Genomic DNA, 13,328 nt, shown 5'->3' with positions numbered 1-13,328 from the left:
TATAGTATTACGCAACGATTATGAACATATAAAGTTAGAGGAAACAAGTTCTTTACGCTGGAAAATATAGACATGAGATTTTTTCAACTTTGTGTTAGTTGCTGGTTGGGTGAGAGTGGTTTTACGTAAAATTGTTGTAAAAGTTAACAATCTTATAGGTTCGAGGATATAAAAATCCAGAGACAGATGGTACGTTCAATCAAACGATCGATATCTTTCAAGTGCTCGAACACATATGTTTAATCCAAAAATTAAACGAAAAGAACGTCGCTTAATTAGGATTGATAGTACGTAGAATTTCAAAGATATTCTCCTATAAAAAAATGCAAAATGTGGCTTACGTCTTTTCCTCTGTGGTCTTCATTCGTAAATAATAGCGGATAAGTAGACGTATAAGTAACAGTAACGTAGTCTACGGTATAAGTGTAGTATCAGTACATGATCGGACTAAGCAATGTTTATAGTGTTAGCAAAATAGTTGAAAGTTGGCAACGTTAGACCACATGTATAAGACGTGTATGTTTACAGTTACGTTGCTATTTAGAATTGAGTTTGATATAGACGTTTATGTGCTTCTTGCTATTCTCCTGATAAGCCAGATAGGCGGATGACCTTTCTTGTGAAATCAAGTACAAGGCAGCTTTTGTTAGAGGTACTGTATGCCCATGTTTCTTCTTACGGTTTTACGATTCCTCTTCCCATTTGGAATAGGTAAATAGCTAAGTTTGAGATAAGATCAAGCAGGATATCTGTCCTGAAAACACTTCTCAGACTTTATCTTTACATTACTACACGCTTTGCATAACCTTTACCTAACTGGATCAAACAATAATTCGTAAATGGAACTTCTTCTTTATAATAGACATATATTCCAGTTATATAAAATTATCACCGATTCTGCAGTTCCCCATATTTTCCAAAACTTTATATTCGTATTTACAGGCTGTGTTATGCGAAGATAAATCGAAAGGAAAAGAAAACAGTAAAGTCTTTTCCTTCGTAGCCTTGTTTCCGATGTTGAAATCTCAAACATACCAATTTCGAATTCAATTTTCTCGAAAACGAAACCTTATACGGGAAAATATTATTCTTCTTTTCCCACTTACTTTTATTTATAAAACAACCTACTGTCCAGTTGTAACACAGCGTATGTTCTGACAGTTAATCAACAGTTGCTTCACAGTTAATGAAAGACATTTTCGTGCTAAACTGTATCGAGCATCGGTCCTTGACACAAGAAAAGTCAATTTACTTGTCCGATCGTAATAGTTGCCGCGCGCCCGAGTCGAAATTATTTTAATGAACATCCCTGTTGCGCTTCTCTATGTATTCGCGACATGTTTGTCACGGTATACCGATTCTCGCGGCAGCGGGAGTTTAATAACTTTGGAAAAGCGGCAGGAGCGCGTCCAATCTTCGCGCAGACGTACATACGTGAAGGCTCTTGGTAAATTCCCGGGTTTTACGAGCCTCGGCAAATACAGCAGGGGGACGCGGCAATCCGCTTGGTCTAATGGTATTGTCAATACATTTTTTACGAGCTACTACGCCCACTTTTATGAGAACAAATAGCATCGGTGGTACACGCGATCCCTCGATGCTTGTCCTCTTATGTGTTTGATTTTTCTCGGTAATCGCGGACACGCCGATCGTTTGTCTATTTTGAAAATGCCAGAGAAAGCTGCGTTCCGCTAACCACCCTGGGAACTGGTCTGCTCGAATCGTAAATTTACAGACGAACGTTTGAACAGAATGTTTCGAGGAACTTGTTTCTTCGGGTGGAAGAATTGCTAGGTATTTTTACGTGTTGTTGATAAAACGTATTTTAGCTTCTTTAAAATCTCATCTTATTACGATACTCAAATTTTTATGTCCCGATGCAAGTTTCATTCAAAAAAGTACTAACAACGATTATTTCCCGATCTTGAAAGATTTTGTAACGACGGAAAATCAAAAACGAACGGAGAAAGATCGAAAGGAAGCGAGACCACGAAGCTTACTTCGACAATTCCTGAAAGTAAACTTTCCATTTATTGTTACGATCGAAAAGAATCACGAACTTGGTATAAAGGCTTATCTCTCTACCTCAGAAGCTGCCAGATCTAAGAATTCCATTCCGAGACTCGGCATTCTATTTACTCTCGAAGACCCGATACGGCGTGATTTTAACAGCGTAAGATCCTTCGAAGGGGAAAAGCAAGTTGTTGGACGAGAGCTCCACCCTCTCCGTAGGGAAGATAGACCAGAGATGCCGTTGACAAGCGATATATTTCACGATTTTCCACCTGTCGCGTGGTCGATAAAGTATCTTATTATAAAGCACGACACGACGCGTTTCCCTCGGCGATGCTGCGTCTACGAGTGCACGAGGATCGAGGATAGTGCCTCTGTCGGTTGCCTATCGCGTCTGCGGGTGGGGCTGAAATCGATTCTGCACCCCCGGCTACCCCTTTGCAGCGGCTGTTGGCCCGCTGAGTCGCTTCGAGGACTGGCAACCCCGTAGCAAAAAGCTCTTTCACCCTCGATGCTGTGCTGCTTTGTGGATCTCAACCCCTTCTGGCTATTTTCTTCGTCCCGCCATGCTCCCCAGCCTCTCCTTGCCCTTGGACCGCCAACTCTCTCTTTCTCTCTCTCTCTCTCTCTCTATCTATCTATCTATCTCTATCTCTTTCTCTCCTCTTTCATCGAGTAGACACAACTTCCGCCCTTGTGAATTCGCCTGTACGCGCGGTGTCGGATGTTTGGGAAACTGGCCTGTCGCGTTCATCATACGAAAGGGTGTTTTATTTCCGCGTTTCTCTTTTATTTTTTTTTTTTTTTTTTGAGAGGGTTACTACCTGTTTCCTGCTTTTTTTATTCTCCTCTGGTTCGAGTGGTTGCTGTTTGCTTAAAATGTATTTTCTTTTTCGGTGACGTAGAAAGATGGCTTGGGTTATGCGGCGAGATATTTATTGCCTATAAAATTGACCTGGGAATTTTTTGGTAGAATAGGCCGAAGGGATTGAACGAGGGAGAGTAGAATTGTTTGGGTTAGACGGTGTTGACAATGGGTGTGATTATAGAATAGTGAATTATAGGTTTGATGGTTATCGTGGAATAATGGTACGTGTGATGGTTAGTACGGTATTTGTACTGCAATATGTTAATTTATATAAGACGAATGATATATGTATGCATAGTAGCGTTTAAATCACTTGCTTCTGTATTACATTATTTTGAGTCGAATCGATCAGTCATATTCAGTTGAGATCTTAGTATGGCAAAATTCTAGATGAGAAATTTGATGTCAAATTAGTATAATGCAGTACACGTAATCACTAATACTGATTCGTGTAGGTGTAAATAACTCAAACGTACATCAGCGTCGATTTCATAGGAAAGTAAATCAGGTTCGTAGTCACGATTTATCCGATTCTACGTATTATGGTGATCACGTAGACTCGTTACTACCGTAACGTGCACGATGACCAGTACGTGGTCCGTGAATGAAATTTCGCTCGGCTTGCGGCGAGTTATAATGGAAACTTCATTGGACGAGAGCCAAACTTCTCTTCTCTTTGCTCGTGTAGGATCGCGTACCACGAATAAACCTAAACGCGTTTGACAGACTCAATTTTCTTAGAGTGGCTTTCGAGTAATTGTACCGCAATTGGAGAGGAAATCTCTTCGAATATCAAACAATCGCACGTAAGAATTAAATATATAGGAATTGGACATCGAGTGGTCTTCTACAAATTTTCTGACTGTTTCTTGAATCATATATATGGAATTGTAACATCGTTTTCTTTTTTTGAGAAGCGTGTATCTTTGAAAATACGATACGTTAGAATTATGACGGAATAAACAAGAGCATACAGGATTCGATTAAAAATTTCTACATTTATAGATAAGATTCGCTGTGTTTTGAAATCTAACGAGTTTAAGAAGAAAGATTTCCATTTTCAACTCTCTACGATCAAAATATTTCGCTTCCATATTGAAATACAAATCATCGAATACGTTTCAATTTCTAGCATCACGGAATAACACACAGCACTTTGAATTTGTCTCACCTATTTAACATCTATTCCTTTCTGCTCACGAATGAAGCCCATCGTTGGAAAATATCCATGTACGAAAATCACCAGATAAGTTTCCCAATACTAATCGGTGCAGCGTCCTTTAAAAATCAGTCCACACGTTCCCGCATCGAAAAAACGTCGACTCCGATGCTCACCGAGCAAGAAATTGATCGATGATGAAGCGTTATTAAAAAGTTTCGAAACCGCGAAATTAACGTAGAAGAAGATGAAACGAAAGTCTTGGCGACATACTGGCCACCCGCGCGGCCTGTTTCTTCTTAACCAAAATTTCTCTCTCGGACGGACGTAAAACGCGAACGGAGACGTCGATGTAGCTCGCGGTCATCCGTGTCTACCAGTGATTCTCTCTATATCTCGCCTTAGCTGACCCCGATTATATCTCAATAACCTTATTTCATGACGATCAACGACGCGGAGACGTGAATGGTCTTCTGGGTGAAATTTAAGCTTGAATTTCACGGGGTTTCACGCTCGAGTTACTCGAAAGCCTCGATACGGGGTCCGATCGCTGGGCATTAAAATCAACGCAGGCATAATTCCATCGAGAACCTTGTTGGTCGGTTAAAACGCGAAATGGTGTTAAACAGGCATACTAATTTGGTAATTCGCTTATTTCGATCGTTTGCGTGAACTAATCGTTGTTGATTATGCTATCTGTTTCGGATGTTTTGGTTACGAGAATTGAAAGTATAATTTCAGGGAAATACGATTGTAATTTTGTGAATTGAAATTTCAACGATGTCGAAAGTGGATAATTATCATAGCATCGATGGATTAGGACAAATGAACTTGGACAATTCTGAATGAAATACATTTGGGTCAAGAACAAAATATGTTAGAACTCGATCTTTATGTATCGACTTTATGAGAATTCGGAATATGCAAATGTTTAGTCGAATTTCGCTGAAACTTCTGTTTAAACTGCAGTCGAACAACAGTTAAAGCTTGTCTCGTTAATCGCATCTGTCTTTCCCATCTATCAAACGATTTAACTTGTCTTAGCAATTCTACTTTATGTCGCGAAGCTCATTCGCATATCTTAAAATCTTTCTTCTTACGTACGTCATATTGAAGATTCCATCCTTTAAACTACATGGACCACGTTTCCTTCTAATATGTCCACATTACAGAATTTTTTATTTCACCCAGATTTCTTTTTACTCGTCTCATCGTCGCATAGTACTGACCATTAGTCACAGTTTAACAGTTTTAGAAGGGATTTAAATTAATGATGAGAAACGACAGGTATTTATATAGTAGACACCCTAAGATTTTTGAAAACGTGCATAGTAAAGTCGAATGACTATGCAAGAATCCCATGTTCTCTCAGCGAAGCGTAATTCTGATTAACGATCCTGCTTCGAGAAGCCTGTTTCACGCTTCTGGGTATTTACATTCCATCGGATCTGTCATTAAGCTGAAACGAAGAGAGAAGCCAATTCGTAGAGTCAGGATCGAAATCCGAGGCCATATCACAAAATCATCGAATTTAATATTTTTTTTTAAACGTTTCGGCACACGTTTGCATTTCGGTTGAGAAAGTTTCTCGTGTAAACCTTTTTCTTCCTCGTCGAATCTGTCCGTTCACCTATGTATTTAGTTTTGTAAACTAGTTCCGAGAGTTTCCTTTTGCAAACGCCTCCTAAGATTGCAATTTGCCTATTGACAATTTTACTTGTTACGCATTCCTTAACGACAGCTTGCTTTCTCTTTCGCTCAGAGGCAAAACGCATACCCCGCGTAAGACGTAAATCATACGAAATGTGAAAGAAAAGAGCTGGAACTAATTCGCAACGGTCGAGAAAGGATAATTCGAGGAAACGAAAGGATAGTTCCAATGACTGCTTCTACCAAATTAAGGGTGTGCTCTGCTACAAGGCGCCTTCTACGGCATTTCTTTTACGAAGAAATTATACAACCTTTCCCATCCACATTTTCCGCGTGTACGTATATTTGCCTACGTTCTACATTTTTTAAAGGGTAATTTTTTAAATATTTCGAATTAACCGTTGTTCTCGTTTCATATTTACGTCTGCAAAGACGAAACGAATCCAAGTAAGATCTATGAGCTTTTATTACATTTTACGTTCGTAAGAGAGTCCGGTTAACAGGTTGAGATCAAAGGAAAATTTTCCTCGCTAACAAACAATCGTATCTTTTCAAATCTACGTTCCATTGTTGGAAAGACAGATCCACCGCAGGTCGATAGACGATCGAAACGACCTAAATACGATCGATCGTGAATTACGGAGACCCACGCGACAGAACCGCGTGTTGGCTCGGCTGGTTCGCGAGGTGGGCTCGCCTCGAGTCCCGGAGGAGGTTTCTTCATACGTCGCAGGCTGCGCGTGATTTACGAACAAGTCGTCCGCGACGCTCCTCTCTGTTTCCTAACGCAATCCATTCCGCTTCGCCGGCCTCTGGGCGACAGATAGGGTACCGATGTATAAATTACTCTCGGGCCAATTAACATTGTCGCCTAGCGAGTGGACGCCTCGCGAGGAACCGGACTTTGAGTTGCATCGCCATTGCATGCGGGGGTGGGCGAGTCAAGATTAATCGAGACCTTCTTCACTGGCTACGCGGTGTTATCTGGAAATTCTCTGGCTACTCCTAAGAACCCGTTCGACCCCGAGGAATTAATTTCGCGTGCAAATCGCCTGTAGATCGCTCCGTTGACAGGCGTTTGCTTGGCTTTTTGTTGCTCATCCGTTGGACGTTAAGCTCGTCACACTCGGCTTACCGTTTCGAGGATCGTACTCGTAAGTCGACGGAGAAAAAGGTTTACAAGTAGACTTGTTAAAAGGGCAGACGTTCGATATACAGTATTATGGAGGCTCTTGGATTATGGACTATGATTTTATATCTTCGCGCGGAAACTGAATGTACGTAGCGGAATACGTTCCTAAGTTTATCGAGCGATAAAGTGCATTATTTCGGGTTATATCGTGTTTTAATCCGCGAGAAATTTCTTTACAATTTGGAAAGTCGTTGAATCGGATCTTGTTTATACCATGATTTAAATTTCGTAAATTGTCAGATTGGTTTGTTAGATTTAACAATGTTGGCAATCGTTCAACATTATTTACCATTTCGAACGAGTGATGGACTTTCTAAATTTTCCGTACACATATAAAGTTACCATCTTTAGTAATCACAATAAAATCTTTGATCTCTTCCTAGTTTCGTATTTCAATTACTTCGCGATACCGAAAGATCTTAGCCCTTAAAACATTCTTCTTAGTTGCAAGAACATACGCGTTCCTATTTACCGTACGTTCGCGAGTTCAGGAAACACGTTGCGTCGAGCGTACTTAAGCGACACGACACGGTGAAAAGATGACGCTGGTGTACGCAACACCGGCAGCTTCTCTTGGGTACACGATTACACGATATTTCATTGTCTCGTCGAGCATTGTTGCGCAATTATCCACGGCTGTACACCCTTTTGGCGAGAGTGTTTGCGTAACGCTACGAGCGCGGTTACCGGTATACCTATTTATAAACCCCCGTTGCATTGACGATCGGTAACTTCTCGTTACCGAGACTACCGCCAAGCGGCCATTTCTTAACGGGTTTCCGTACAGAGGAGTGCTGGTTGCACTTGTGTCGCGTACACGCGCGTCTTGCGACCGTGGTTCCGGCGGAGAGGTGATTTAGCGGCGTCGCGACGGAGTCGCGTAGCACTGCCATGGATCGCGTCGATTTCACGTGTCACGGCTTGTATTATCGGTTCTCGGAAGGAAGGCATGCCGTAAGCGATCAAGAATTTACGCCCGTTATTCTACATCGAGTCAAGGCTGACGTTTTTAGTCGAAGTTGCCAGTTCGACAGCGAGGAAACGGTTTCGGGAAAGGCGAAAGCGACCCGTGAACTGTGCAGGTAGATCGCTACGGAGGCTGCGCATGCGCAGAGGAAATGCTGCGTACTTACGCTGCGCTAAACGCATATTTTACCAACTCTTCTGGCGGAAGAATCTTACAACTAGGTTTTACTTACTGTATTATGTATTATGGGGCGGAGAAGGAAGATCTCGCGTCTTTTATTCTTTCGAAATCGAGCACGCTAAATGTCTACCACCTGCAGCTTCGAGTAATAAGATAAACACAGAGTTGAAAATCACGGGGAGAGAATGAGAGATGAAAAGGTGTACCAAACAATTCGATCAGGAAGCTCGTTGAAGCGGTCGGTTCGAGAGAAAGGGTACTCGCCTGCGTTCTCTAATCTTTCTCTTCTCACAAAGAACAGTTGGCAGGACCGTTTAATATTCTTTAGCGATTTTTGCGCGCGTCGCGCTAAGCGATCGCGTCGACGAGAAGACCGCGCTCGAACGAACTTTCCCTCTTGATGGGTTCGGCGAAGAGGGAGCCGAGGAGACACGCGCTTTGAATGAGCTGCTTGCCTCGAAAGATTAGCTTCGACTCGCTCCCACGCCTCATCTCGCTATCGCGTCATCGCAGAGATTGAATCTCGCCGCTTCCAGACTCCTCGGACGATAAAAGCAGCCGGCCCCGCTGTCGATCCGCACTCCAGCCTCGCTCACCGCGAAAACATGCAAACTCTGTTAGCTAAACTTATTAAGGAAGAGATATTCGCCGGTCGTTTCCGCGTTTACATTGAATACCATCGCGCTGCCGCGGACCCGAGGAGAATTGATGTTCTCGCGGACGAGCCGCTTATCGATTTAGTCGCAGAAGACGCGTAAATCAGACGAAATATGAACGGAGAAAGATAACCATGTATTCGCGCCACGACGGTGACCGATGATGACGTTAAATACGATAGTCGGTCCCCGGTTTTTCAGCTTCCTTGTGCGGCGCGAGACCCAATGCGTTAGATGATCTATGCGTCCCGCATTTTCTAAACTATCATCGATTTATCGTCTGTTTGCGTCTTATGAATTAAGAATATGCTTGCCGCTGTTGATTTATTCATTTATTTATTTTATTCGTTTTACGAGTATGCGTATAAATTTATTTCTCTCTTTTACTCTACGCGATACCCGTACGTGAAATGCCCGTGGTAGGTAACGTTTAAAGACGACACAGACCGCGAACGAGATAATTTTTAGATTTTTAGTAAATTCGCAAAAATTTCCAAAGACATATTGCCATACCTAAATCATCAAATTACAATCCTCAGAGTCCCCTAATTTTTTTCATCAATATATCGCCGAAAATCGTACGATATATCGCGTCGCAAGTTGCATCGATAAGATTTGTGCGATCCCTGACAGCGAGGGATGAGGTTTCACGGGACGATTCGTAGCAAGCGTAATCTGTTGCTCGCGTGTGCAAAGGACGGTGAACCAGCGAACAGGGTCCGGCCCGGGATGTACACGGGTTCGTAAGTCAGCGCAGCGTGACTCACGTTCACGTAGGATCCCCTGATTCACGTTGTATTTCAGAAAGCAGGAAAGCAGGAAGTCGGTGTGTATTATGAAATCGGAGATATTACGCGAGGAAGTTGTATTCAGCGTGATCTTATGGGCACGGTCCAGCTATGGCGGTGCTGAAGCGTAGCGTAAAATATCATCGTTATGCACCGCTCGAGGTTAATATTAGCAACGACGGCGCCGCCCGCCGATATTTACTATAAGCCCCATTGTTTTATGCTGCGCTGAACGTTGGCAGACAGCCGCTGATACAGTTGTACGCTCGGCGCACCTCCGCGCCCGCTACCAACTGCGGAACTCCGCTCTTGCGAAATAGAATTGAATGACCGTTCGCCGCTACGCTGTTTGCGCTCGATTTCGATCCGTCTCGCCTTTTTATCCAATGTTCAGCTCCTGATTTTCCCATAGTAGATCAACGCAGAATTAATCAGCTTCTGAAGCAAGCTCAGCTTGCGAAACCGCTGCCGTTGATCGTGACGTTGCCTACGATTCCCAATACCTATGCGACGCTTTCGTTGTTCTTTCGTGCTCTGTGGCGGATTTAGAGCTGCAGATATGGATACAAGGGATGAATGTAGTAATCTTGTAAGGGACTCGATGAAAGTTTTTGGTATCGATCGACAGTCGAGGCGGGGGAGTCGAACAACTGTAATGCGACTTGTAATAAAGAAAGAAATTTATAATAAGAGTATTTTTGGGGAAAGGACGCTACAGGCAATATTTTTGTTTCTGAGAAAAATACTTGGGTCGGAGATAAGTTGAAATAACCACCCCTCGTGCTTGAGATAGCATAAGAAATCATAGGCGATGAAACAACAAAACTGAAAGATACACGGCTGAATCTTATTTCCTAGATCTTCAGGAAGGAAAACTTGGAGTAATCAGCTTATATCAGTGGATTAAGATACTAAATCATATTTTTCTACACCACCTCCCTAATCTAAACAGACTTTCCCATGTATCCAATATCCCAAATAGCTGTTGCCTCCGATTTATCAATTCTGATAAGTACGAACCCACTTCCCTAAATTGCAGGGAATGGAAAGGTCGATTTATCAACTTCCTAGTTCATATTTCAAAGAGGATCTTTTTTTCGATCACATTATCGCCACTTTATCTTCCTCTTAAGAGTAACGTTCCAAATGACTCACATCCTCAATTTTACTTTAATGTTTATAAAAAAGAATCGCGATCTGGAAATCTTCGGGAAAGCTTTCGTTAACAAATATTTGGCCACGAAAGGCGTAATGTTACGCCAACGTACACTGACAAACATTTTCAGCAGCAAAATCTTTCTGTCACAGGTAATACCGGCGGAGCGTCGTATGCCAGAGCGAGAAGAGACCTGGACGCTGGCCCCGGACCAACACGACCCATGTTCCTTCTTCGACGACATCTCCGATGTCAAATCCAAACCAGTCCACGATGTGGATCCCACGCAATCTCGGATTGTCGGAGATACGGGTGAAACCGGCGAGCATCCAGAAGGTGGGACCTTACCACGCAGCCAAGAAACCAGGAAGAGCAAAACGAAAAAAGTGAAAAGTTACCTGAGGAAGTGTAAGGGCGCCCTTTCCAAAGGTGACGAAGCTTCCTCGGACAAGAAACGTCACGAACACTGTACCTCGTGGTACCTGGACGAGTCTCACCAAGAGGATCTCGACGTTCTCTTACAGAAACAGTCAGAATATCTGGACGATAGGATCGTGGAAGCGCAAGAAGCTTCGAATCTGATACCAGACGAGACCTTGGAAGACACTCCATTACCAATTGATACATTACCAATAACCGATCCTCTGACAAATCTCACGAAAGAGGACGATCGCGACGACCCTAACGACGAAGCTCTGACAAGACTAACCGAGGATGAACCTAACGAAACGAGTGACTTGAGAAGAAGCCGGACGTCCGTGTACGAGGATGCTAGAGATTGCATAAACGATCGAGAGTGTACGGTAGAAGAATCCTGCGTATCCGATAAACCCGAGAGAAACGATGCAGTGTCTCTGGAAACTCTGACCACGGAAGATACGAATTTGAATAAGTGCGACTCGAACGACACTCTGATAGCGGAAGTGGCGGCCAGTGGACCGGACAGCCCGTCACTGGTCGACGTTGAGGAGGGAAAGGAGGAAGAAACGCGCGACCAGGAGGTGGACGGTGAAACACCGAACGCTCTGTCTCTGCTCGGGGTGAGTAGACTATTCGATTATACCGTGATCTTCGATTGTACTCTTTGTTTACTTGCGTTCGCGCGTTCGTGCGATCGTCGTTGGACAAACATAGGAATCACTCATAACGCGAGATTTCTCCCGATACCGGGGCCGATAGCATCGATTCGAGACGGTGGTTGTATCGAATCTAACGGTACCATCGGCGTGGAAGGCACGGAAAAGGAGCGTGCAGCTCCCATTTGAATACAAACCACAAACGGTTGCCGCGTGTGCGAGCGCGCGCGGGCACGCCGCTAAAGCAAATTGCAACACACAGAGAGGCGGCCACGGGCAACGTCGGCCTCTCTCGGTAATTTATACCGTCGCTCTTAATGCACTTGTACCGATGATTAAAACGTAATTTCCACGGATACGGGTAAACGTGCGCGGCCTTTTTCACCTGGTTCATGATTTACGGCGCCCAGTTTCGCAGTCGCCTCGTGATTTACGACGGGCCATTCCGTTGTCGTGGGATAGATACCAAGTCCTACGATCGTGCGTCGCGTATTCCACCGCGTACGGCTGATGAAATTCGGCGTTTTGTGGGAATGCAGTGATCGAAGGCGATCAAGTTGCTTCGGGTTCGTGAAAAGGTAGTTGAAAATTGACCGTATAATATGAGTGTTGTTTATATGGCAAACAGATTTTAAAAACGTATACTGTACGGTGCTAGAAAGAAGGATATTATTGCTCATAATCAACACCGCGGCTGTTTATCTTACACGAAGGTCACGAATGGAAAATATGATAAATGCATCCGTCTTTTAGTTTTAATTCGTCGTCTTATACGACTTCAATTTCATTAATTATAAAATCCGACTGTTCTTTCGAGAACGACACAGGAAGATTTGCCTGTCGCAATCGTTGAATTTACGAGTACCACGAGACACGCGAGCTCGTCCGTATTTCTTCGGTTTCGATCTTTGTCTCTGCAGTTGAAATTCACGTGGGCGTAACTCTGCAGAGATAACCGTGAATTTGTCTCGTTTATCGATCGTGGCTTATCGATGACAGTCGGCGTGGCTACATGACTTGGATTCGAGCTCATACCGCGCGCGAGTTAGCGGCGGGCCACGGTTGACAAACGACGATGTAGGGCGTTTCATGACGCCGCGCCTGTGCCGAAAGGTGCGTGCAATAATGTTGCACGTCGCACGCTGTGCCCCAATAGCGTTGCACGCCTGCTCGTGATCGTGGAAAAACGGTCGTAAACCACGTGACAATATGAGCGTGCTCGCAAATGCCACGCGACCGTGGTAATTGAAGTTTGGAACGAAGATGAAGGGTTGCGTGACTTTTAGTTTCCTTTTTCTTCGTTGCGCCATCGAAGAGTTTGATTTAGGGCAGGTTGCCGGATGTTTTATGGATATTGTGCCAAGTTTATATGGGTAGGGATTTTAGGAAGTTTGAAAAGGCGTGAGGTAATGTTGGACGTGAATCTCGGTTTGCTTTTGCCATGCTACGATTAAAAAGAAGGAAAAAGGTAGATTTTTAAAGAACAGTTAAAAACTTACAGTTAAGAATTACGCAGCAAAGAGTACCTGCCCCTCAAAGTCTCTTTCATTTTCACAAAGATTCCAACCCTCCCATACAATGCAGTCGTTTTAAAAATCACGTCGCTTTCACCCGGAAACAATC

The 13,328-nt window shown here is 43.6% G+C and overlaps 1 protein-coding gene across 4 annotated transcripts in view; it reads left to right on the top strand.

Annotated features, from left to right (window-relative positions):
• Positions 1-13,328, top strand: part of LOC122569842 — a 300,923-nt gene that overhangs the window by 26,043 nt on the left and 261,552 nt on the right. For all 4 annotated transcript variants that reach the window (XM_043731473.1, XM_043731472.1, XM_043731471.1 and 1 more), the window contains exon 2: positions 10,782-11,669. In XM_043731473.1, the coding sequence (XP_043587408.1) occupies positions 10,782-11,669 (888 nt within the window). The remainder of the gene's footprint in view (positions 1-10,781; positions 11,670-13,328) is intronic.

The sequence above is a fragment of the Bombus pyrosoma genome, linkage group LG7 (genome assembly GCF_014825855.1).
Source record: "Bombus pyrosoma isolate SC7728 linkage group LG7, ASM1482585v1, whole genome shotgun sequence".
In the NCBI taxonomy this organism is placed as follows: domain Eukaryota; kingdom Metazoa; phylum Arthropoda; class Insecta; order Hymenoptera; family Apidae; genus Bombus; species Bombus pyrosoma.
The sequence above is the reverse complement of the archived record's forward strand: the minus strand, read 5'-3'. Positions and strand labels throughout refer to the sequence as shown.